Genomic DNA, 27239 nt, shown 5'->3' with positions numbered 1-27239 from the left:
AGCTAATAAAGTTATCTCTTGAACTAATAGACACGCTAAAGACCGGGTTTCTGCATGTTCAAGCGCCTTTTAAAACAGAACAAAATGACATCAAAAACAAAAATTCTAAAAAATTACACTATAGAACAGGGTACTCAGAAAATTGGCACATTTTTACCGACCAATCTCCTATGTGCCTCCCTGAAGCTACTCGACACTGGCGAAGTGCATTGTGCTGGGCTAGCACCACAAAAAGCCACCAAACAAGAAAAGAAGAAAAAAAAATTACATAGCGGTTTTTTCATGCCCAGCGTAAACATGTAGTCTAAACCTGCCTTATAATTTAACAAATAGAACGATTTGTCCAGCTCAGCAAGACTGTATGCAGGAGTCGATAAAATAGCGCTTTTTTTATTCCACTACAAGTTAGCCCTTGATTCCAATCTCACCTGGTGGTAAGTGATGATGCAGTCTAATATGGAAGCGGGCTAACTTGGAAGGGGTGTGACAGTTTATTAAACCCACACCCCTTCGGTTTCTACACGGCATCGTGCCGAAACGCTAAATCGCATGGCGACACGGCTTTGCTGGTAGAGTGGTAATTAGACACGGCCGAAACCTCCCACCAGACCAGACCAGAGACAATTTAGAAATCTGACCTGGAGTCGAACCCGACCGAAGTCGACCACACTGGTCGAAGTCGACCAAGTGTGGATTTATAAGACAACAGCGCTCTCCACCGCGCCAAGTAGGTCGCCTCGCCTCCTCATAACGGAAGAAACTGTTTTCTCGACGTGTCAATAAAATCGACATATTCCCGCTAAAGTTATGCTAGATCTGCTATTGATCAACGTTTTGTAATCGATATAATGTCCACCAATGTGTCCATCTTCACGGTTTCTCATACAAAATTTGTTTATGTCGAGTGAAATAAAGTCGACATACTTAATATAATTTATTTTTTTGATAAGTTATTTAAAGATTTTTTGGTAAGTCATTAAAGTTGGCTTCACCTGGCATTGTTTAAACCAAGTTAATGTTTATAGCTTAACGTCGGTTTAAAGATATGAAGTTTATTAAGTAATTTATGTTCACCACTTTTCTGGCCCAGCACCCGATAGGTTACCCCTATGTGTCTCTGTAAAGAAAAGAACACTTATTTACAATTTATTTTAGTTCTGTTCTTTAGGGTTCTAGATTTTACAAATAAAAAAAAACCAGTGAAAGCGATCCATTTTCCACCTAGACCTCATCGTTGCTTTTAATTAAGCATGATTGTCGTCAAGCGCAAGCCTATCTTGCAATAAAATAATGTACAGAAAGATATATTTTTGAAATCAGAACATATATTTAGACCCTTCGTATTAGGATGCCAACCAAACTAAATTCATTTTATTTTCTTGCCGTTCAAATTCAATTCAATGATTTATTCAATAAAATGTAGGTACAATATGTTGAAATAATGTCTGATGAGCCTTATACATTTTACCACTATAACTGGTGTTTGAATATTACCTTAAATTAAATTAAATTAAATACAAATAAATTAACTACACAAAAAAAAATTAGGTTTTGTTCATATACATATACGCCATAATGAATTCGTCATGAGTTCAGGATACTATATGTATGATAGGACACTCAGTCCGCTAAAACAAAGTCAACGATACAATACCTTATAATTTTTTTATTTAAAATCTAAGGAGTAGTTTAGCAGTTATGAGGGAAGCGATGAACTGACAAAAGCTTAAGACTACATTTAATTATATGTTAGACTCTATACCCTCTCGCAATCTCCTAGTAATCAAGTTAAAAGAAGCAGTGCTTACTTTTTATTAAGTCTGTTGGGTGTACTGTGGTTGGACTGGTGCGAGCTGTCACTGAAGTCTGAACTAGAACTACGAATGTCGCCTTCCATCTGAAACATTTTATACATCATTTTTTTTTAAATAAAAATTTCCGAAAATCCCGCTATCTTACTTCGACTAACAAATCAGAACTATAGTTTAAAGTGGAATAACGATAAGTTGGTATTTGTTTCAGGAAGGTTTTGGAAGTAAAACCTCCACTTACTTCTACTTTGTGACGAGAACCAAGTATTTTACAAGTGTAAATTAAAAATTTATAACACCCCCGACAAGTGAAGGTTACAGTAACTAGAAAAGAGCTGATAACTTTCAAACGGCTGAACCGATTTTCTTGGATTACAGCTAAGAACACTCTCGATCAAGCCACCTTTCAAATAAAAAAAAATTAAATTAAAATCGGTTCATTAGTTTAGGAGCTACGATGCCACCGACAGATACACAGATACACACTTCAAACTTATAACACCCCTCTTTTTGGGTCAGGGGTTAAAAAAGTCTACGCTCAGCCAGTAAGTCTTTGAAACAATCCTACCTTGCCAGCGTTGATGGATTTGTAGGCAACTTGAAGTATGAGCCACGTCCACAGCATATGTAGCGCAAGAAGTAGACACAGCAGCGAGTTGAAGATGTAGTACGCCGCGAACATCGGCAGTAGCATCGGCGCCCGGATTGACGTGCTGTAGACATAAAGAAAATGGGATAAGTTCTGGTCCTTGGTCTGGTCATTCATAATAAATAATCAAAAATACCAAAATTTCAGGTTTGCAACTCATTTAGTCTACGAGCTAGAGACCTGTAACACGAGGACAGACGGAGAGAAATACAGACTGACCAACAGCAGAATGGTATTTATAGAGCTCCGTTTTTACCCTTTGAGTACAGAACCCTAAAAAGGAACCCTTCGAACCTGCGCAGACTAGCGGACGGGACTGCAGAGGATGTTAAAATTTATCAATTGAATTTAATATATTTATCCAATCAAAATAAGGTATATATTTCACTGCTTTCGTCCCGTCCTCCAGTCTGCGCGGGCTTTTATAGGATTACTTTGTAGTCCACCATCTGTCTGTTAGTCTGTATGTTCGTATGTCAAGAGATGGCTGCAAATCATCTCTCGATAGTTCCTGCCGATCTTCATCGCTGACCCCGTCACCGTAATCCAAACAACCTGAACTAATAGTTAAGTCTCACAAATGATTTCTTACTTACTTATGTCGACTAAGTCCGTCAGTCTTTAATCGTACTCAAAGAAACCATTTCTAATCATTCCAATCCATAAAGGATTCGCGATCCTCGGCTGAGTATTAGATAAAAGTCACGATGTAAAGGGAGTGGAAGGAAAAATTGTATATACCTCCAAATAATGTAAAACGGATATATCCCAAGCCTCGTGACAATCCATAGCACGGTGAACACAGTAAATATTGCGTCGCATAACTTCTGGTAGTTTGCATACTTCGCCGCTTTTGCAGCCTGGAATCAAACATTGAAAATTTATATAACTAGATTCCCACTAGATTACAACATGGGGTTACTCATGGGGCGGACCAACAAATTCCTGAAAGGCCGGCAACGCATCGGCAGTACCTCGTTGCTATAAATGTTCATGGGCGGCAGTAATCACTAAACATCAGGTGAACCACCTACTCGTTTGCCCGCTATTGTATAAAAAAAAAACTTACCGGATACTTCCAATTCAAACCAATACTGCCAAGAATCTTTAGAGCAAGGACCAAAAATATTGTAAAAGGAGTAGGTACCAGTGGCGAAAGGTCCATGTAACCCGATTCCCATCGGCTTCCCTTTAAGAATTGGCATATTATGTACGCACTTACTACTTAGTGACAAATGTACGGCAAAAGTTCGATTATCATGCAGGCTACCAAAATAAATGATACTACCGTACTGTGTACGTTTATTTGACGCCTAAAAATTTATAACAGTGTCAGGGAAAATTATCATCAATAGAAAAAAGCTTCGATAACCCGTAAACATACCGGCTTGCTGCTTAGCATTCCATCTCTTTCATTTCCCTAGGAAGCGAGCAAAGTCTGTCTCGCACTGCGGTGGCCAATATGGAACCACCAATTAAATGTGGCCCCGGAACGAATACGAATTCGCCTCTCTGACAGGTCAGATAAATATGGTTCATAAGCCGATGCAAACCGGCTTATCGTACCTTAAAATTAAATATTTTATTTACACTGCTATTTTAACAGGTACCTGCTACATACTACTTTTCTGTTTTTAATGGTGATTTAATACAATCGTTTACCTACGTGAAACATACATGCGTGCTTGAATTTAAAGTTTAGTGATTGTTTGATTTTGATAATATAACAAATTGAAGTTAGCGATTTTTAATAACTAATAAGTGTAAGTTAACGGTAATTTAGTTTCAGTTTGTTTAGTGTATGTGTTAAACTAAAGACTAAAATTGTTATAGTTTTCAATTCCATATGGGTTAAGGGTGTATTTAATAAAGCAAGCAAGGATGTATATCACAGCTATATTAAAAGTTTTTTTTTCAAAGCGACCGAGGTTTTCAAAATATCAGTGCTTTTTTTTTTTTTTTTTTCTTTAAATCTGGCTTTACTCTGATTAGCCAATGTCAAGTTTGTAGTTATTTTCAAGTTATTGAATCTATACAAGTATGGACTCCGTCTGCGCCGGCGCCCGCCGACATACGCGCGGCGCCCCTTTAGAGCGTTTCTCAGTCAGTTCCACCACCAAAAAACACCAACTAACACAAAAACCATCCACTCTTAACAAAATAAAACACTCCAAACAAGCATAGCACGCGCCAGCAAACGCCATCACAGACGAAGTCCCAGTGCTTTTTATATTGTTAATGGTAAAATTGGGTCTTTAATCACCATAGAAACATCAGTGACGGCGGTGCTGATATTCTGTTAGGTTAGAACTTTTTTTGCTCCGGCTTCCCTTTTTCAGATCTGCACCCTTCGCCACTGGTAGGTACCTATTAAGTTCTCCGTGGACAAAAGTAGGACATGGAAGAATGTTCTCAAGACTTTGGTCTTGATTGTTCTAAGTTCTAGCTTCTAAAACAACAGGGGTGATGTCTACTAGACAAATCAGCTAAGTATGGGAGTGTGTCTGAAATACACAGATGTGACATCACACACATTTGTCGTAATTTAGCATACTTTTTTAGTTAAATCGATAATTTAAAATGGTTAGCAAACTTAAAATTGGCAGAGAAAGTGGATTTTACGAGTTTTAGAAGATCCTCTATTTAATAATAACTAAGAAATAATTTATTTTTGACATAGGCATCATCCCATTGCTAAAACTTTTTACTGGTAGCAAATCAGCAAGGATAAAAAAGTTACCTCTAAAAATATATCAGTACAGTCGTGTAATAGCAGCACCAATGTCCCAATGCGATGCAAGTTGCACACCCAGCTGAACGACAGCAGCGCTATGGTGGCGATGTGGTGGACGAACATCTGCCAGAAGTCCTTCCGCCTCACGTCCCAGAACTGGGACATCGTCAGCGCCCAATAGAACGCTGCCGATACCATGTAGTACCACCAGATGTCGCTCGTGATACCCTAGAAAGAGACTGGATGAAAATTTTAAATCATGCTTTCTCGATCAGAAACAGAACCTTCTATTCTACTCTAGTTCGACCTATCCTAAGGCTATCCAAGATTTAAACTAGTAGAGTACTTAATTTTGCCAGGAGTATGAGAAAGGAATGAGGTATCGCCCTCAGTGGATGGGATATGGTGAAAAATCTGACAGCAGTTCATCCAATTCGCATCCCAAACCTGGAACATTCTAAGCGTCCAAAAATATGCTATAGATACCATATAGTACCACTGGATGTCACCAGTCAACAGTCTCAGACTAACATAAATGCCCACAGATCGTCATGCATTTTTCTGAATTTAGGTTTGGTTTTTAACTAGTTTGTACCTGTTTTATTCGCAACAAAACTAGATCTGCATTTATCAAAAAGCCTCTAAATTTACCTGATGAGGATATCCAATATAGCACTGGTTTATATCCCACAGCAGTCTTTGTCCCACAGGATAAACATCCAGTAGAAGTAGAAGGTACATCTTCACGCATTCTCTTAAATTTACCTGATGAGGATATTATCCAATATAACACTGGTCGATATCCCACAGCAGTATTTGTCCCACAGGATAAACATCTAGTAGAAGTAAAAAGTACGAGTACATCTCCACGCATTCTCTAAATTTACCTGATGAGGATATCCAATATAACACTGGTCGATATTGTCACAGCTTGTCTTTGTCCCACAGGATAAACATCCCGTCGGCGAATTACAGAAGAAGGTTCACTCCACGCATTCTCCCAGAACTTGGTGTGTTTGGACGGCTATTCCTGGCTGCTTACTAAACTTAAAAATTTACCTGATGAGGATATCCAACATAGCACTGGTGTATATCCCACAGCAGTCTTTGTCCCACAGGATAAACATCCCGTCGGCGAATTACAGAAGAAGGTTCACTCCACGAATTCTCCCAGAACTTGGTGTGTTTGGACGGCTATTCCTGGCTGCTTACTAAACTTAAAAATTTACCTGATGAGGATATCCAATATAACACTGGTCGATATCCCACAGCCAGTCTTTGTCCCACAGGATAAACATCCCGTAGGAGAAGTTGTAGAAGTAGAAGGTACACCTCCACGCGTTCTCGCAAAACTTGGTGAGTTTGGACGGCTTCTCCTGGCTTCTTCGGAGCCGCCACCAGCGCTCCACCTGCCTCTCGGACATATCTAACTGCTTTGCCAGCGCGCATATCTGTAAGGAATAAGGTCATCTCTCTATTGACTGTTATTAGTGCAGTGCATAAGGACCTGTGATCTGTGAGTCCTGAGTTTTTTTTTAATCCCATTAAAAGTTAGCCTTTGCCCGCGATCTCACCTGTTTGTAAGTGATGATGCAGTCTAAGATGGAAGCGGATTAACTTGGAAGGGGTATGGCAGCCCTTAGTTTTAGTTTAGACGAAAATACACCCATGCAAAAAAAATCACGTCGTCGAAATCGTTATCCTTTAAAACACTGTGATTGTCAGAAACATGCATCAATTCCGCGAAACTATTGCATCAAAAACCTATCACACTTGTCATGTGCATACTTAACCGTGCCACGCGATGTTAATGAACATTAACAGCTCGTTCACACAGGCTGCGTAAGCGTTGCGTAAGCGTAGACGTAACACGTACAATTGCGTTGTATGGAACTGCATGAAACATGGCATACCGCTTGCGTAACGCGTGGACGTATGTACGTACGTAACCCAGTGTGTTAGGGGTTTACACGCGTCACTACGCACGTGTCACCTGTACGTGCATGGTGTGAATCGGCCTTTAGGTGCTAAACGACTTATGGTTTTTGACTGTACTTTTAAGTAATCGATATGCATAAAGTTTATTGTTTTCGGTCGCTACAAATGGGAAATGGTAATGTCATTTCGACATCAGACAGTCCTGAGAGTTTATGCTTTTAGGTTAATTACTATACGAAACGGAATATAAAGCTGACTATTATATTTACATCAAAGTATACCAGATCAAAGGGCGATCGTGGTACAATGTCATTTCATGTTTATAGGCATTCAACATTGTTTTTTTTATTGACACATAAAATAGTAAAGAAGAATTAAAAAAAAATATCATAATATGTTTTAGGGCTTGGATTCATACAGCGCAAAGTCCAACTACTAGATCTAGAAGTTTAAGTACAACAAACTGTTTTTCAACTTCTAGTAAGTGAATCTACCTCAAAGAGCTAAAATCCAAGCTAAATTCAGTGGACCATTTTAACATATTTACGTCATAATATATCCGATTTAAATCCGAGGTATATCCGAGGGGAGTGGTGACAGAGACAACTCGGAGTACAGAAGTCGGAGCAAGTCCGTAAGCTACCATACAAATAGTTCTACGACTACTTCGGAGCGTAATTTTACGGATTCGGATCGGATGCAGTGCGTAATTGCCCTTACAAGAGAACTTTTTGCAGATCTTCAGAATACATAATTTATTCATTTATTCAAACTACCAACAAACTCAAACAACTATATTATAAACTATAATTAATTCGTCATCATCATCGGCCGATAGTCATCTACGCTTTTCTTAATGTCTCTTGTAGGAACTTCCACTGTATTGCGCCGCCTGACCCTGAGTCCTGCACCTCCCTACCTCTTGATTAGGTTAACTTAAAACTAAAGTTACGAGGCTACCAAACGCACCCTGCTCTGTGAAAAAGCTCACAACAAACTCAGCCAGATAAGTAGTTCGGAAGGCAGATTTTACTGAGAAAAATCCAGAAAGAGACTTTGCAATTACTTTTTGGGAAACCAAAATTATTATTGAAAAAGTATTAGAGAAGTAGTTTTGAGAGAAAGGGAAATGTTTGAGTAAGTAGAATGAAAAATACTCAAAATATTTTCGACCGAAATTATCAGCTCGGTTTATCAATCAATAGCTTTGGAAATGTGATAGTGGCGGTGGCGGTATCGATCAAGGCGGATATTTGATCTTTATATTAGCTATCTACTGCCCCATATTTTGTGCAAATTAATATTTCGTGTTGGTAATAATATTATAGCGGCGTACGAACGGAATCCCGTAAAATATATTTCATTTTGTTTTATATAAAATTAATAAAATAAAATTTTACTCTTTAACAGGGCTCTCCCCGTCACTCGTTTCATACAATCGTAGTTCCAATTTCATTTGAATATTAAGCAACCAAAGTCCACGAAATTTTGCAGACATATTCTAGAAACTAATATCTGTGTCTGTGGTGTTTTAGATTTTTCTAAAAATATGTAGTTTTAAAATTACAGGGGCTCAAAGACAAATATTTGAATGAAAATCTTTAAGACCGCGTAACTTTGAAACCGAATATTTTAACATAAATCTGGAAAACCTCAGACATAGATATTAGTTTCTAGAATATGTCTGCAAAATTTCATAGACTTTGGTTGCTTAATATTCAAATGAAATTGGAACTACGTTTGTATAAAGCGAGTGACGGAGAGAGCCCTCTTAAAAAGAAAAGATGACTAACTGACTGATTGATCTATCCAGTATCACGCACATCAACTCAAACTACTAGACGAATCAGGCTGAGTGGCATGCAGTAAGTCGAGTTTAACGTAGACATCTTTTAAGAACGGATTTTAGAAAATTCGACCCCTAACGGGGTAAAATAGGGGTTTGAAATTAAGTGTAGTCCACGCGTAGGAAGTCGCGGACAGAAACTAGTAACTTATATAAAATAAAATTTGTTTTTCGGAACCATTATTATTTTCCTTCTATAACATTGAAAGGCTCTACTTTATGTATTTACCTATCCATAGAAATCATGAAAAAACTATGAAAATGTCAAAATTATCAGCTTAATCTTTCTATTATCTATGTCTGCGGCGATTAACCTATATTTGCAGTGGAGATAAGTCATTTCAATCAGATACAGTCCTCAAATATGGATATAAGTAGGTATAGCGTTATCACTACAATGTGGCTCATTCTGTTGTATACTGGTTTTTTTTATTCAGTTACAAGTTAGCCCTTGGCTGCAATCTCGCCTGGTGGTAAGTGATGATGCAGTCTAAGATGGAAGCCGGCTAACCTAGAAGGGCAGTTTTCATTAAAATTATACTCCTTTTTCTAAACGGCATCGTATAACGCTTAATTGCTTGGCGGCACGGCTTTGCCAGTAGGGTAGTAACTACCCACGGCCGAAGTATACCTACTACCAAATCAGACCAAATTATAAAATTCCAAACCCCTGCCGGGAATCGAACCCGGGACCTCCCACTAATAAGACCATAGCGCTTACCACTGCGCGAGGAGGTCGCTCTATATGTATATCTACTCGTAGTATGGATTGATCGTGTGCTGTGAGCCTTACATATTGCGACTTTTAGCCTTATGTAGAGACTGCAGTCTGCAACAAGTACCTATGATGCAATATTTAATATCTACGCCTTCATTATACTCGTTTTAAAATAGACATTATATTGTTGTAACACAGTAAGTATTGCGGTTTCTATAGCTTCTACATCCGCAGTGCGTTTATATTGATAAAACTTCTAGGTACTCGTAAGGACTTCGTCTGTGTTGGTGTTAGCTGGCGGGCGTGCTCTGCCTTTTTGGAGTGTTTTTTTTTTGTTAAAACTGACTGGAAAGCGCTCTAAGGGGGTGCCGTGCGTATGTCGGCTTGCGCCGGCACAGACGGGGTCCATACTTGTATAGTTTAACTAACTTGTTACAAATAACTACAAACTTGACATTGGCTAATCTTTGTAAAGCCAAATAAGAGAGAAAAAAAAAGGTACTCGTATCTACTCACTATAGTTTACACTACTTACACACTTTAGGGTATGTTGCCAAGCGAAGCCGAACGGAGTGCGTTTTTGACCAATCAGATTAATGAGAGGTGATGTGATAAAATTATCACGTCATCTCACAGTAACCTGATTGGTCTATTGAACATATCTTCGCTCAGGTCCGCTTCAGTGGAAACGCACCCTTGCTGTACCTATTGTAAATCCGGGAATTCGAACAATGACCATGCTGATAAGGTTTCTCTATCAGACGATACGCTAAATGCGTCTGATAACGAATTTATTAGTACCGAAAGGATTTACTACTTGCAGTTTGTACCTATCAATAACCTATAGTACCTACCTAGTTACCTAAGTATATGCCCCCAGCAATAAATAATTTTATTATAACTAATACACATTTTATGTGTAATTAATTTTTTAATATTGTGCTATTAAAAAACAACTTATAAGCATCTTTTTCTTATTTATGTGTCTCCTCATTATTGAAGGTCAGCAGTTAGTTGTTGAACCTTCTCCTTGTCCATGGCTCGGCGGAGTAGTTTTCGAACAGTTTTTATGCCAGTCCACTCCGTTGTTACATAGCCATGACTTCTGCCTTCCTCCCGCCCCTCTTTTTCCAGCTATTTCATTTATGGGCATGGTTTTATAAAATGGTAGATGGAGAAGTTCGATATCGGACACGTAACTCTTCGCGGGATTATGTGCGTTTTTGAGGTTTATTTGCGTTTAACATCTTGAGGAAACCTGCCTGAGGAAGCAATATGTCTGAGAGTTTAGCGTGCCTACGAAATTTCATTGAGTTTGATTGGTTGACATTCAATTATTAAGAATCAAACTCCGTACTTATGTTTGTGGGGCGCACGGTCTGTGCGGATTTTGGCACGTGGCTAATTAGTAGGTACGCTAGGGTTGATGTGGGCTACTTTTTATCCTGGGAATATAAATTATTCCTGACTAACATTGCCAGACTAGAAACTTGAGATTATGTTAAGGAAGGTCAAAGTCACTCAGCGGTCGATGGAGAGAGCTACACTTGGAATTTCTTTACTTGATCAAATCAGAAATGAGGAGATCCGTAGGAGACCCAGAGTAACTGACATCCGATATAAGAAAGCGTTTATTTTTTATATAAAAATAGCGAGCAAACGAGCAGACGGATCATCTGATGTTAAGTTATTACCACCGCCCATGAACATTCCTTGGCCTTTCAGGAACTTGTTGGTCCGCCTCATGTTGTAACTCTAGGGGGAACACCGCCGAGCACCGAGTGCGAGCATTGTCAGAAATTCCACGCAAATAAAGCCAAGCAGGTCGTCTAGTCACTTCCTAATAGCCTATTTGACTCCTTGATCTCACTCTCAAAGCACGCGTCGCACAAATCAGGCCAGCATTTAGTACAATGAGCGTCATAGCGCGTCCAATTATCGCGCGAACCAAAGCAGGCCTTGACTGACGACCCAGTTTCGTAAGCACCTGCAATTCCACCTCCGGCTTTCAGGTGTTTTTTTCACACCTTTTTTAATGAACTCTATGGTAGGCCGCGGCATAAAAAAGTTTGTTTATGTCAAACGTTGCCTTGGTAATTGGATTACTGACCCTCGGTTAGTTCGCAATACTCGAGAATTTTCGCACGATTGAATAGTCTATATGGTCAGATTTTTATCTGTCCTCAGGGGACTAAGCGGGACAAATTGGAGAGCGAATCGATCCTGCTCGGAGACGTAAACGTCTATGACCACCACCCTGATCCGTCCATCCTATAATCCCCGGGGAAAGATCTCAGGATCGCGAGCAGATGGAGTACCCGGCTCCGGCCGTTCACTTTACTATCTCGTAGGTGACCTTGGTAAGATGGCAGCTTGCTGCGGTACAAGCTGTCATACCTCATAGCGAGATGCGAGACAAGGGGCTATTTTTTCTGGGACGAATCCAATGGGCGTCGCGCATAGGGGGCACCGATTCCGATGTGTTCGCAAGAAATCTCAAAGCCTCCCAATATGCGCTGACAGAGGGTATTAGTAGATAAAATCCTTATGACCCAATGTCTTTCCCAGGACGTCGAGTATCTTAAGAAGATTCCTCCGCGTCAACCAAAAAAGGAGCTATTTAATGCAACAGCAACTTATGTTTCCCCGCAGATTAAACAGGTACGCTTGATCTCAGGGTGCAAAAGCCAGATGTAATTTTTCAAAGATCCTGCAGGATTTAGGACTTCTGCACTGAAAAGCTGTGCGTAAAAACGTTTTTGAGGTATCTAACTAGCAACTTGTAGGTATACTGTGCCTACTAAAGGCTTTTCGAATATATAAATACTAATGCGCGAAAACAACTTTTCACGAAGACTGATGACCCAGTTATACAGTTAAGCACCTTGAAGTCTGCGTCTTTCAGGTTTATTTTCAAACTTTTTAATGAACTTCACGGTGGGCAGTGGTTGAATAAAAGAAAGTTTATATAATTTAATGCACTAGCATTAAAGGCGGCCATAAACAAACTTTTTTGGAAATGGAGTAGTTTTATTAGGACTTTATAATAGTGTTCAAGTTTAAATATATAGAAGAAGAGTTTTTCAGACACTGAGAATTTCTTTAAAACTCTAATGTGACAACCCTGCAAACAGCTGATCGCGGAAATGAATTTGTATAAAACTTCGGTAAACTTGAAGGACCGTTTGAACGTTTGTCAAGTCGCAGAGACAACGAAATCATCTATGGTACTATTTGGTACCTACTACATTACATTACATTACATTGTACCTACATGATTTATCAAACACACAGCTGTATAAAATGTATTGATTTTGAATATTTAAAAATATCGCTACTACTAGCAAAAAAACTTCAATGAAACTGAATGGAATATAGAAAAAAAAAACTGAAACTTTAAATTGCAGGTGCTTATGAAACTAGGTCACGGCTTCAAGTCTGCAGTCAGGTAGTCTACATACAATGCTGCATATGCTTGCCTAATGTCAACTTAAAGTTTAAACGTATAAGAACTCATAATATAAGAACACTATAAGGTACACAATATGCTGCTTATGCTTATACCTAAAAGCATCACTACACTACCGCGCAAATTGTGAACGCTAAGTTCAGGGGCGAATCAACCAAGAGTCCGCAAAAAACCCGCGCATGATCTGACGACTATTGGCCGTTAACCCCCGACCCAAAAAGAGGGGTGTTATAAGTTTGTATAAGTCCTCATTTCTGATTTGATCACAATACAAGTGTAAATTAAAAAATTTCAACACCCCCGACAAATCATTTTCAAATAAATAATTATGTATATCTAGGCAACGTCCATCTTGACAGCTTGACATTTGTCAATTGACACTTGAATATTATGAACCTAAGGGTTATCTAACCTTCTTTTCTACAAGAAAACTAGAAAATAGCTGATAACTTTTAAACGGCTGAACCAATTTTTTTGGATTATAGCTAAGAACACTCTCGATCAAGCCACCTTTCAAACAAAAAAAAAAGTAAATTAAAATCGGTTCATTCGTTTAGGCGCTACGATGCCACAGACAGATACACAGATACACACGTCAAACTTATAACACCCCACTTTTTGGGTCGGGGGTTAATAAAGTAACTCCAAATACTGCTCTCTCGATCGCCCGCTGAGTGACTCTGAGCTTTCTTATGATCTGCTTGGGCAGAAAAGCCTTCTGCCCCCGTGCGTTTTTTCGCGTTCGCAATACTACCCGGTTGAATTTTGGTTAAATAAAGGCAAAAAAAAAATAGCTACTTGTATGTTTATTTAACATAGTTATTCTGTAGTAGGTAAACTTCATCATGTATTCCTCACAAACAAGTTGTTTAACTAATCAAAACTTAAAATTGCTTTCAAACTAGCAGGCCGACTAAGTTAAGCCACTATTTAAGATCATATACGAGTACATGAATTTTAGAGTGGGTACTGTAAACATTTATCTAAGCCATAGATCTAACCATACTAGCTGCATTACCCTGACTGACTGACTGAAAATCACACAATGACAATGGATATAGACGAGTATGTAGAGTATTTCATGTTTTTGATACAATTTTCTACTCATAGAAGAAACATGTTTCACATGCGAAATATACGCTAAGCAACTAAAAATCGAACATGTGCGAAAGTGTAAAGCTCACCTAACAAAAGCCAATAATACTGCTTACCTCAATATTTTATTCAATAGTTTATTTTTTGCTATTTCATATTAGTTCAATTCGCTGAAGCCAATTAGAATAATACGCTAAAATAACATTTCTAGAACCATCATTTCTGTAATCAACCATTATAATATTATTATTATGATCAATTCTTTTTTTTTAATTTACAGACTAGCGCTTGGCTGCAATCAGACCTGCTAGCAAGTGATGATGCAGCCTAAGATGAAACGCGCTTGCCTAGACGTTGCCTATTCACTCTTCGACCATAGTCAACCGATTTTTAATTTAGTGAAAAACATATTGTGCATAAATATCTGTAGCCTAGGTACACGAGTAGGTACATCAGATTAACAAGTAACACCTTTATTCGTTAATCTGAGGTAGGTACTATATTAAGTACATAGAAATAATCATGCAAGGCCTATTTTATCTATACGATGTCGCTATCTAAATGCCGTTAAGTTCAATTAGTACTCAGTCTATTGATAAGCAATGTTGATCCAAGTCGGTTAATGAATATTGAAATGCAAAGAGAGAGCCGGAGAGACCCGGTAAAATAAATATATATATTAATATATAAATATAAATTCTATAATATAAATATATATAAATTCTATAATATAAATATATATAAATTCTATATATAAATATACTTATAAATTCTAAGCGGAGAGGAGAGGAGGAGGAGAGATGTGTTCAGTCGACCAATCAGATTCATAATAGATGACGCGAAAAAACTATCACGTCATCTTTTAAAAATCTGATTGGCTGACTGTACACATCTCCTCTCCACTCCACTTAGGTGAATACCGGGCCTAAGTCTACACGGTTTACATCTGCGACGATTTTTTCATGCCTGAACTAGCCCTTAGGAATTCAATGGCATACAATAAGTTGAAAAGTCAATTGTTTTCAAGCAGACGCCATTGTACTACGATCGTACTGATTATTATCATTTACCATTGCGTCAATTGTAGATTGAAACCCATACTATAATTGGAACCGTTTATAAAAGTAGGGGCCTTTGATTAGATCTTTCTGTCCCGAATTTTTATGTAGTTTGGTTAAAGCTGGAGACTGACTTTACCGTTTCTTTGTAATATAACATTCGAGGCGATCTTGTTACAATGCGGCCACAGACTGACTTAAGTGTGCTCTATTTTAGCTGAAAATTGACTTGTAACATTTCGGTGTAATGTATCGAGTTTTTGTAACTCAGACAAAAAATTGACTTGTAATGTTAGCTTGTAGCGGCAAGCGCCGCGTACTCCACTCGACTGTCGGTTTTTAGACTAGCGCTTGGCTGCAATCAGACCTGCTAAGTGCTAACAAGTGATGATGCAGCCTAAGATGGAGCGGTACAACAATCTGCCAACTGTCGCTTTTTAGACTAGCGCTTGGCTGCAATCAGACCTGCTAAGTGCTAACAAGTGATGATGCAGCCTAAGATGGAGCGGTACAACAATCTGCCAGCGATTATTGCTAAATTTTAAATTATTGTACTACTAGCTAACGCCCGCGACTTCGTCCGCGTGGATTTAGGTTTTTCAAAATCCCGTGGGAACTCTTTGGTTTTCCGGGATAAAAAGTAGCCTATGTGCTAATCCAGGATATTATCTATCTTCATTCCGAATTTCAGCCAAATCCGTCGAGTGGTTTTTGCGTGAAGGAGTAACAAACATACACACACACACACACACACACAAACACACACACACACACACACACACACACACACACACACACACACATACAAACTTTTTTCGCCTTTATAATATTATTATTAGTGTGATAGTGTGAAGTGTGAAGTTGCTCTGGCATAAATGGTGCTTTACACGTCGTCCTGCCACAGTGAACTACAGTGAGGGAACTCTCGGTTTAATCCTGAATCGACGATATGTCAAATATTAGGCTATGGGCGACGTGAAATTCTATGAATCATAGAAAAATAGGCTTTTGATAGGCTACCTAGCGTCAAATGTAGGTAACATTGGACGCCCGTCAGTAATGTCGAAGCGTCGGCGTTTTGCTACAAAGTTCCCAACCGTCGTGAACTGTGTGTGTTACTCTGACCTAAACGAATGACGCTCGTCGTCTTGCCGTCACGCAATCGTGTCTCGTGTTGTCTGTAAACCCTTTATAGTTTATACTGCGAAAGAGTTCGTATACTACAGCTCTTCGTAATGCGACATGTGCTACTCTTTCAAAGCATAACATTAACCAAAGATCCTAATGACACATAATCACACATATATAAAGCTGAATTGTTCGACCGACATCGGCCGTGGCCTGCTTGTGTGGCTAAATTAGGAACACTTAGCTGAATGGCTAGATTGTAAAACAAACAGTAACACGGCCTGTCGATATAGACAATTATTTCGACGCCATCGCACATAGCTTCAACAGAAGCTATAATAATAGCCTAAATAAATAACTCAAAACTAAAAAAAACCCCGACACAAAAACCTCTATAACAAAACTAGAAAAGAGCTGATAACTTTCAAACGGCTGAACCGATTTTCTTCGATTATAGCTAAGAACACTATCAATCAAGCCACCTTTCAAACAAAAAAAACTGAATTAAAATCGGTTCATTCGTTTAGGAGCTACGATGCAACAGACAGATACACAGATACACACGTCAAACTTATAACACCCCTCTTTTTGGGTCGGGGGTAAAAAAAAAGCCTAAGCATCTATGGAAATGTTACAGCTGGAACTCCTATCCGGTCAAAACTGCTTTTAACTCCAAAAAACCGTCATTTAATTTATAGATTAGCCAAGTAGCGCTTGGCTACAACTGGGCCTGCTGGCAAGCGATGGTGCCGCCTAAGATGGAGAGCGTTTGCTTAGAAGCCTATTCACTCTTGACTTGAAGGTACCTTAAAAGTGGAGGGGAATACTGATACCAGAAGAGGAGGCAAATCGCTTCGTAGGTGGAATCCGTGGAATTTCGACTACGTACGAATGCAGACTTCGATATTGCCTTGCGGTACGGCAGTAGAAGGGTGTAGTCCACCAGGTCAAAAAGTTTTAGGGCACTCCAAAATCCTGGCAGGCAGGCAACTTAGACTTAAGATACAGTTAATACAAGACGGAGTTATGTGTCTGGCATAAATCTGTCTCGTCTCGTTTTAACCCCCGACCCAAAAAAGAGGGGTGTTACAAGTTTGACGTGTATATTTGTATACTATGTCTGTGGCATCGTAGCTCCTAAACTAATGAACCGATTTTAATTTAGTTTTTTTTGTTTGAAAGATGGCTTGATCGAGAGTGTTCTTAGCTATAACCCAAGATCGGTTCAGCCATTTGAAAGTTATCAGCTCTTTTCTAGTTACTGTAACCTTCACTTGTCGGGGGTGTTGAAAATTTTTAATTTACACTTGTAACTCTAAGTAATACTTAATAGGTACGCTCCATAGAGATCTCAGCTTTATATTCAGGGAACTGATTCCTAGTTTTAAGTCTGCTCAGGCTTTAGAAATTACGCCTACAATAATTTTTAATGGTACAAGGACGATCAATCATCATTAAATCATAATTTAAACAATTCCGAGTGCCAGATTGCGTCGTTTGGTGAGTCAAAGGAATAGATTTATTTAATTTTTCTTTACATATTTACGCACTGTATTCTTTATTTTAAAGAATAAAAGAATACTCGTCATCCTAACCCATCGCCGGCCGGTAATAGTTCGTTAGACTGGTCAAGTGTGGATTGGCAGGCTTTACACATATTTGAGAACGAACGTTATGGAGAATTCTCAGGTACAGGCTTTGCTCACGATGTTTTCTATAAAATCTATAAGTACTTGACTAGCTTATGCCCCCGACTTTGTCCGCGTAAACTACACTTTCAAACCCTTATTTTACCCTTTTAGGGGTTGAATTTTCAAAAATCCTTTTTTAGCGGATGTTTACGTCATCTATACATATAATAAAATTGTAGAAAAGTGGTGTCTGTACAATGGAAATATATAAAAAAAAAGTAGCAGGGGTTGTTATTATATCGATGCCGAACCCGAAATTGTAATTAATTTTTTTTTGTCTGTTTGTCTGTGTGTTTGTGCACGCTAATATCAGAAACGGCTTATTCGATTTAGATACGGTTTTCATTAATATATTGTAGTAAGCTTCATTTAACATTTAGTGTTTATTTCATGTCAATCGGTTCATAAATAAAAAAGTTATGTCAATTTAAAGAATCACGGCGAACATTTTTAACGTACAGAGTACGTACTACACGCCTCGCGCCTGAGCGTCCGTGGCTATATAAAGCGCGAAAAGTCACTATTCCACGCGAACGAAGTCGCGGGCACAGCTAGTAATAACTAATAATGGCTATCTGCATGCCAAACTTCAGCGTGATTCGTCCAGTAGGTACTTAGTTTGAACTGTGCGTTCATAGATCAGTCAGTTAGCTTTTCCTTTTATATATTTAGATATGTATAATAAATGCGAAAACGTGCTACTTTTGGTCCCGGAAAATCTAAGAGTTCCCGCGGAATTTTCAAAAAACATTCGAAAAAGACATTATTTACTTGGTACAGAGATAACTTGTATCCTGGAGACGGGCATAAACTTTTAGACTACTTTTTATACCGGAAAATCAAATAAATCTCACGGGATTGATTGATCATATAGTAGTTACCTGCTTACCTAATAATATCATTATTTTCTTTAAGTAAATTATCGCCTGATAATAATAGCTATAAATTCAGAATAGGATATAGAATGTTTATTTCCGAACCGCATTGCGACAGCATTGCGGGTGCACCCGTCTTTGAAAAGAAAGAAAATCTGAGTAACCTACGACGCACAACGTAACCTACTTAGGTATCTAAGACTATTGTCGACGTAAAATATTTACATACGATTATTGCCAACAATCCACGTATGATGCGATTAGCTTCCTCGTCCTGCTAAAATAAGGAACGCCCTTCCGGCAGGGCATCCATTTTCCCAGCCAACTACACAATATTGTTACCTTCATAAGAGACAATAGGCATCTTCTAGGCAGGCGCAGGGCATCGCCGAGATCTGCAGTCTGCACTCGTACGTAGTCGAAATTCTAGGACACGTAGGTATAAAGGTAGTAGCTCACTTACACGAAACAGCACCCACACGGTTAAAGAATAAACATTCAAATATGGACTGAAAGTCGTACTCTGTATATACATTTTACAGTGACAACATACACTGCTTACGAGCAAGCGAGCTTGCTGCAATTTGGTTGACGCAACTCGATGGTTGACGCCTCGCTTACCACGCGCTTCAAGCGAGCGGCCTACGCGTCTTCAGCGTGCGGGCCACTCGAGCAAGTTGTAATGTGCGCGGTAGGGAGACGCCGCCGTACTGCTAGCTGTCATCGCGTGGTCAGCGAGCTTCCTGCTAGCTGTCCGCCCACGCGACGAAAACTAGCGGTCACGTCGATTTAAGGCGAAGCCGTGCTTGTGTTGTGTGGGAACGGTATCGTGTAAATGAGCTACGACCTTAAAACGATTTGCTTCCTCGTGTCTAGCCTCTTAAGATTCCTTAAGATATGGAATAACTTAATAGCTTCAAATCAAGGTTAAGAAGATCCATATTATAAATACGAAAGTGTGTTTGTTTCTTGGTTTGTTTGTATGTAAGGTAATCACATTGGAAATTGGAATAGAGCAACGGATTGACGTGATTTTTTGCAAGTGTATAGTCAAATACCTGTCGTAGACTACTTTTTATCGCAGAAAATACAAAAGTACCCACGGGATTTTTAAAAACATAAATCCACACGAACGAGGCCGCGGGCATCAGCTAGTAGTACCTACATAATTCTGTCATTTTTTTTTGGGAAATCCCTGGAAAATACTAACTCTTTCTAAATTATCAGAAAGTTTACCATGTTAGCTCTTGCACTATAAGGTTAAAAAGGGTCAAACATCACTATTTACAAACATAATATATAAAGGGGTGCGTTCCCCCGCGTTCTCAATTTACAAAACCATAACAATTAAACTCAATCATTTATGAAATGGTGTTTACAAAGCTCTGAAAGCATGTGTAACTAAAAGTGCATTTCAACTAAAGCCGTGTGGAATGGAAAATCGGCAAAACAAAGCGCCAAGCGATTTAGCGTACCGGTACGTGTAGAAACCAAAAAAATATGGGTTGAATGAAAACTGCCACACCTTATCCAGGTTAGCTCACTTCCATCTTAGACTGCATCATTACTTACCACCAGGTGAGATGGCACTCAAGGGCTAACTTGTATCTGTACTCGGCCAGTCAGATTATTGAGAAATCACTATCCATATTATAATACGAAAGTGTGTTTGTTTGTTAGTTTATTGGTTTGTTGGTTTCTCCTTCGAACACGCCGCAACCGGTAAAATAATTAAAATCGATCCAGTAGTTTTAGAGTTTATCAAAAAACAAATCTTTCCTCATACAATATTAGTAGAGAAGCATGTAGGTATTACCGCTACCATTCGCTTCAGTGGAAACGCGTCCTAAGCACAACGCACTCCTGCAGAGTAGAGTGGATCTGAGGCACAGCGTGCTTTTTTATAACAAATCAAACTCAACTTTATTTATGCGATGTGATGAAGATTTACATACAAACCTTTGAACCCGTGTAATTTTGAAACAACTCATTTTTACGGAAATCTGGCAAACCACAGACACATTATAATAGTTTCAAAAATGTGTCCACAAACATTGAGTTTGATTGGTTAATATTCTAATAAGATACAAACTTCCTCTGTATGGAGGGGGCTCCGAAGACACTCTTCAAGCATTTAAACCGTAATAAGCATTGTTTAGCAAAATACATAAGCGCTTATCTACTTCTACTATAATATGTAATTCGTTATCTACATAAAACAGTGCAACATTTACCTCATCCTTGCTCAAATACAACTGAAAAGAAACGAAGCACAGTTAGATGATAAACTAGCTTAACACGCAATACTTACTTCTTATTATTATACTTAGCATTAAAATCAATTACATATATTATAGCATTAATTTATTCCTACATAAGCCTGACACATATTTAGGCACAACGCATACCTGCAGAGTGGAGTGTGGTCGAGGCGCTACGCAGCGTCTTTTTCAGGTTTCCGTTACCAAAGATCGCCAAACGGCACCTACCTACTAAGCCTCCGCTTTGCCGTCCTTCATCTAAAAAGCCTTTAGTTATCGCACAAAACGTGGAAAATTTTAAAACTAATATGTCTAAGAAGGATTGCTGCGTAGGACCAAGATTTTTAGTTAAATACTTAGTTTTTGGTTTGGTCTTACGCGGTAAACTCTTTTAGAAACACCAGTTTTTCTAAATTCCCATATTTTTTCTGAAGGTATTTTTTTAAGTTGTTATTTAAAAAAACGCTGAGCTCCTCGGTTCAACTCCACTCTGTTGATAAGCGTTACGCCTTACTTCATTAAATAAAATGCATACTTTACTGCAATTCACACGCACGACTAACTTACGGACTAAGAGCCCGCGAGGGCCAGACTTTCGTTATTGTATAAAAGCTGAAAGTTTCTCTGCTTATTTTTCCCAACACAGGAACTAACGATCTGCGAAGATTTTTTACACCTTTCTTCTTACTAACCGACTTCGAAAAAAGGAGGAGGTTTTCAATTCGTCGGAATATTTTTTTTATCTGCCAAAGCCACCATGATCGAGGCATGCTTTATAGTCGCGGATCATTCCTCCCTGTGTTGGTGACAATACGCAGAGAAACTTTCAGCTTTTACAAAACAACAAAGGTCCATCCCTCACAGACTCTCTCCCTATTATCATGTGTGCAGAAAAACTGACAAGAATATAAGCTTGATCAGTTGCAAAATATATTTGAGGAGCTGGGGAACAAACTTTATTATCGTTAAGTAAATAATAGTTACGGTTTAATATCGTTTTGATTGAAATCACGAAGTTTGGACTCAATTTTAGCACAGTTTTAGGCAATTTAGCTTGAATTTGGAATTTTTAAGTTTGTATTCTGTAATCGAAATCATGAAGTTTGTATACATTTTTAGGGTTTCCGTTGTTGACCGGTTTTTAGTATAGTTTTAGGCCGTGCTTGCAGAGTTCAGATTTGTATTCAGTAGGCCAGAAACGCCCGGTTAAAAGAAAAAAAGTACTTATTTTGATCAGAATCGTAATTAAACCGTTTTGTTCCCAAGCTCTTCATATTATTATGTCGCTCATAAATTATTAAGTGTATGGCCTGTTTAACACGATTATAGGTTATCAATTTCATTAGGATATCCAATATCCATGTATGTTTTATCTAGTTTTATCAGATCACACTAATCTATACTAATAAATAAAATTGGAGTGTCTGTCTGTAATTTCGAAATAACTACCGCATATTAAGCTCATATGGTTATTTGAACGATACCATAACTGAATCACACGTTTTTAAAATTTTTGTCTGTCTGTCTGTCTGTCTGTCTGTCTGTCTGTTTGAAAAGGGTAATCTTTGGAACGGCTGAACCGATTTTGACGGGACTTTCACAGGCAAGTAGAGGATTGACCAGGGCGTAAAATAGGCTACTTTTTTAACCGACTTTCAAAAAGGGAGTTGTGTTTTTCTACCTATGTACACCGAAATCTCCGAGATTTCTGAACCGATTTGCGTCATTTCTTTTTTAATCGATAGAGGAACTTTGCGACATTGTTTCATAAAAAATTTGGAGTCCAACTCCTCAATCCTGATGCTGCAGGGGATCTGACCAATCCACGCGGGCGAAGCTGCGGGCATCAGCTAGTATTATATTAAAGGGGAAAGTTTATGTGGATGTGTGTGTGTGTGTGTGTGTTTGTTACTCCTTCACGCAAAAACTACCGAACGGATTGGGCTGAAATTTAGAATAGAGATAGATTTTACTCTGGATTAGCACATAGGCTACTTTTTATCCCGGAAAATTAAAGAGTTCCCACGGGATTTTTAGAAACCCTACATCCACGCGGACGAAGTCGCGGGCATCAGCTAGTACTAAAATAAAATAGAGGCAAGAGAAGATAGGTATTAATAAAATTGTAACTAATAGGTACTCAGTGGCATGCAAGTCATAGACGCGTAAAGGCACTGCCGCACTGCAAACACCGTCCAAACCATGACAAAGAAACAATCATTTAAACATACAATATACATACATACATTTTAGCATGTAATACTTGTATATGTATATTGTGTATAATGTAATTTATAAGAGTATAGATAACTAGCGACTCGCCCCGGTTTTGCACGGGTAGCCCATTACAATTTTCATAGAGATCTCTAATTTTTTGAAAGTAAAATGTAGCCATGTTACTCAAGAATAATGTAGCTTCCTACTGATGAAAGAATTTTCAAAATCGATTCAGTAGTTCCAGAGATTACCTCCTACAAACAAACTTACAAACTTTACGTCTTTATAATATGAGTACATATAGATTTATTTAATTCGTTACACAACAGAAAAATGTATGACGGATGCGCTCGATCGTGCTTATAATTAACAACTTATAAGCTTTTATAGGTACAATTGTTTCCCTATAAGGAAACAATCAGTAGAGTACTGTTACAATGCTAATGTTAATTATCACTTCACACACGTAAAAGGCACGCAAACCAGGTTACACATTCCAATTACATACAAACAAACACACATGCACATTCAAACACAATTTTATATAGATACACTAAGTCAGGAGGCTCAAATGCCAGTTGATTCCTAAGGTACGTATGCCAGCGCCGAACTGACTGATGTGCTAACATCATCAGCATTTCTTCGATGCGCTCTATGCTGCTGAATCTTGCTGCTGAAGTCACAAGCATTTTAGGGCCGAAACATACCCACCAAGAGGAGTGAAGGCTTTTGGATAACACCATTCGTATAAGGATGTTATCCAAAAGTCTAATGTACTTTGATATAAGATACTGGTGTTTGTAACGGAGAAGACTAAAGAGTGCTCTCCATGGTCGCTTCAGGTCGAGCGCGAGCGCACGTCATTCCAATCAACATAATATTATTTCTGTCAAGAAACCTATAGGATAGTTCCCGTTGACCTAGAATCATGATATTCGGCAGACAGGTAGGACTTATAACACAAGTAAAGGGAAACATCGGAAAACTGTGAATTTGTGCTCACATCACAAAAAAAATAGTTTTCGATTTATCGTGCAAAAGATCGGAAAAAATACCTGAGTATGAAAACCCTCGGTGCGCGAATCTGACTCGCTCTCGACCGGCTTTTTTACAGAGACTCAGCCCGCAACATCATTAAATTAATGAATTATAATTAATCAATTATAATTAATCAATTATAATTAATCAATTATAATTAATCAATTAATATTGCCGAATCATTCAATCATTTAATTTTGCCGAATCCTGATAGTGTAACCATACCAGTGCAGGTGTACTTCCTGCATTACTGCCCTACTTTATACTTAGTTAGCACCATTTGCTGCATGTCTGCACACAACTTTCAGTCTTAACTGTTTTGTTACACTTGAATACTGAATAATATGCTCTCTGTTCTAATTGCTCTGCGCTCGCCTTGCACTAGGGTTGCCGACAACTTTCATAATCATAATTCTTAATTAAATTCAAAATCAAATAACTTTGCGAATGTTATAAGAAAGAAAAAAATGTGGTGCTGGACACAGGTGCTCAATATTTCTTGGACGGAGCTTAATACCAACGTCTCGATCTTAAAAATATCCTAATAATATAAACGCGAAAATTTGTGAGTATGTATGGATGGATGTTTGTTACTGTTTTTCAGAAACTTAATTTTTTTATATTACTTACCTAGGTACTTACTTTAAAGAACAAAAGTATATATAAGAGCTCTCTTGGATTCTTAGATTTATCTGACAACCCTACAACATAGAAAATTGATAACCTATAATCGTGTTTTCTTATAGCATTAATTTCATCACAAACCAGATCTCAAAATAGCCACTTTGTATTTATATTGTACAATTCAAACTGCCTTACCTGTTTATGTTTAATCTTAGGGCAGTCCACATACGCTGACTCCAACTTTGGATTATTTGGTGCTTTCTTTGATCTTGTGTTCTTAATACCTAATGACTTGCCAAATGGTGCAAATATATATCTGCAACAAAAAATATCTTTTTACAACATCCATACTAATGTTATAAATTTGAAAATGTGTCTGTCTGTACTCTTTTTCAAGACCCATCCAGTTAACGAATTTTGACAAAAGCTGGTGCAGAAATAGTTTGCATCATGCAGACAAAACAGGCTAATTTTTTATCTCGGAAAATCAAACAGTTTCCCTGGGATTTTTATAAAACCTAAATCTAGGCTGACTAAATCACAGGCATCATCAAGTAATTATATTTAAAAAATATATATATTTAAAAAAAACCATACTGATTGGCTAGCATAGTATTAAAGTAGAGCTAAAAAGTCCACCAAAGCAAAGCCTGAAAGGGATTCAGCAAGTTTTTATTTTATAAAAAATCTATATTCTATCAAAAAATGGCTTTTCCTACTAAAGGACTATTCTTGTTTGCTTATTATTAACCAACTGAGTGATGGCAAGATTAGCACATTTTCCTCTATTTATCCTTAAAGTATAGTTCACATAAAATTCCACATAGTCTAATTGCTACCTACTAGAAAATCCTTTTTTAATTAAATTTTATATTGTGATTGAAAGTTACTAGATGAGTATATCAAAGGAGAAACTGACTGACTGATATATTAACTTACACACAAACCCATATATCTAGAAACTTGATATTTTGAGGTTTTCTTTATAGCATAGACTTTTATGGATATTAAAAAATTCCACACATGTGAAGTAGGGGTGTGTCAACTAAGTAGTTAGTATTAATTCAAGGCATGAATAAAACTGTCCCATATTTTTATTCATTGTAAGCACTATTTCAAGCAAGCATTTCTTGTATATAGTAGGTACTTATATTACTTAAAAGTTAGCATTAAGTTTTATTGTAATATAGGCAATAAAAACAAATCATATGGATTTATTGTAATGCATTATTGCATTTAATTGCTTTATTAATTTATTATGTTATATTGAGTATAATCTTTATAAATAAGCAATGAACTAAATAGGTGGTTTTATTTGTAGTTAGGTAAGTGATTTGTTTTATTTTTAAAGCATAATAATAATAATAAGGGTACAAAATAAATTATTTGGATGTTACTTAATTATAGTGTTTTATCATTACTTTAAGAACCTATCACTGCTTTCTTATATATTGCTCCTATAAAGGCATTATTTATTAATATCATCCCAGTGAATCTTAAATTAAACTAAGAAGTAAAAATCATAACTACTGCACCCATAACATTGGTATTTCAGGAAATATTACTAATCAATAAGGGCAAGATATCATCCAATATATTATCTACGCTATAACTGATAAAAATTATGATTGTGAGTCAGAGAACATAGGTAACTGGGCAAGAATCGGCGCTATGACACACATTCATGCTATCAGCTTTCGATACATGAATTTACTTACTTTTCTAACGTTTGCCGTAAAACTATTAGCACGATGGCCAAAGGTATAGGATAGAGTAGATGCCTATAGTCTGCGTAAACCACTGCTTTATCAGGACCAGGAGCAATATCGTCCCAAGTGGTGTTCGGAGGCAGCCACACATCTTCGTCCCAGAATTTATCTAACAATGCACGTAACATTGTCCACACCAAACGCAGTCAACCGCACTAAATTTCCAACCAAACACACTATTTTACAGTCATCGAATCACTATTTAAATTCAAATTACGCTGCAAACCGAGATCAAGTCTAAACCACAGCAAAAAACAATTTGACGTTTGATTTGACAACAATCAGTGTTGCCACCTTGCAAAAAACTTTTTCACTAGT

The 27239-nt window shown here is 37.9% G+C and overlaps 1 protein-coding gene across 2 annotated transcripts; it reads right to left on the bottom strand.

The window, feature by feature from the left end:
- Nucleotides 1–527: 527 nt before the first annotated feature.
- Nucleotides 528–27176, bottom strand: LOC123871132 (ceramide synthase 5-like). 2 transcript variants are annotated; one of them, XM_045914740.1, is made up of 9 exons: nt 26871–27176; nt 25348–25468; nt 21247–21267; nt 6424–6645; nt 5201–5422; nt 3202–3320; nt 2380–2524; nt 1809–1897; nt 529–1117 (listed from the first exon to the last, which is right to left on the bottom strand). In XM_045914740.1, exons 1-9 carry the CDS (start codon nt 27047–27049, stop codon nt 1108–1110), a joined length of 1128 nt encoding a protein of 375 aa, XP_045770696.1. In that variant the 5' UTR covers nt 27050–27176; the 3' UTR covers nt 529–1107. The 2 variants fall into 2 exon arrangements, with proteins under 2 accessions (XP_045770697.1, XP_045770696.1); XM_045914741.1 differs by lacking the exon at nt 21247–21267 and having other exon boundaries at nt 528–1117.
- Nucleotides 27177–27239: the final 63 nt, after the last annotated feature.

This window comes from Maniola jurtina, chromosome 13 (genome assembly GCF_905333055.1).
Source record: "Maniola jurtina chromosome 13, ilManJurt1.1, whole genome shotgun sequence".
Classification (NCBI taxonomy): domain Eukaryota; kingdom Metazoa; phylum Arthropoda; class Insecta; order Lepidoptera; family Nymphalidae; genus Maniola; species Maniola jurtina.
The sequence above is the reverse complement of the archived record's forward strand: the minus strand, read 5'-3'. Positions and strand labels throughout refer to the sequence as shown.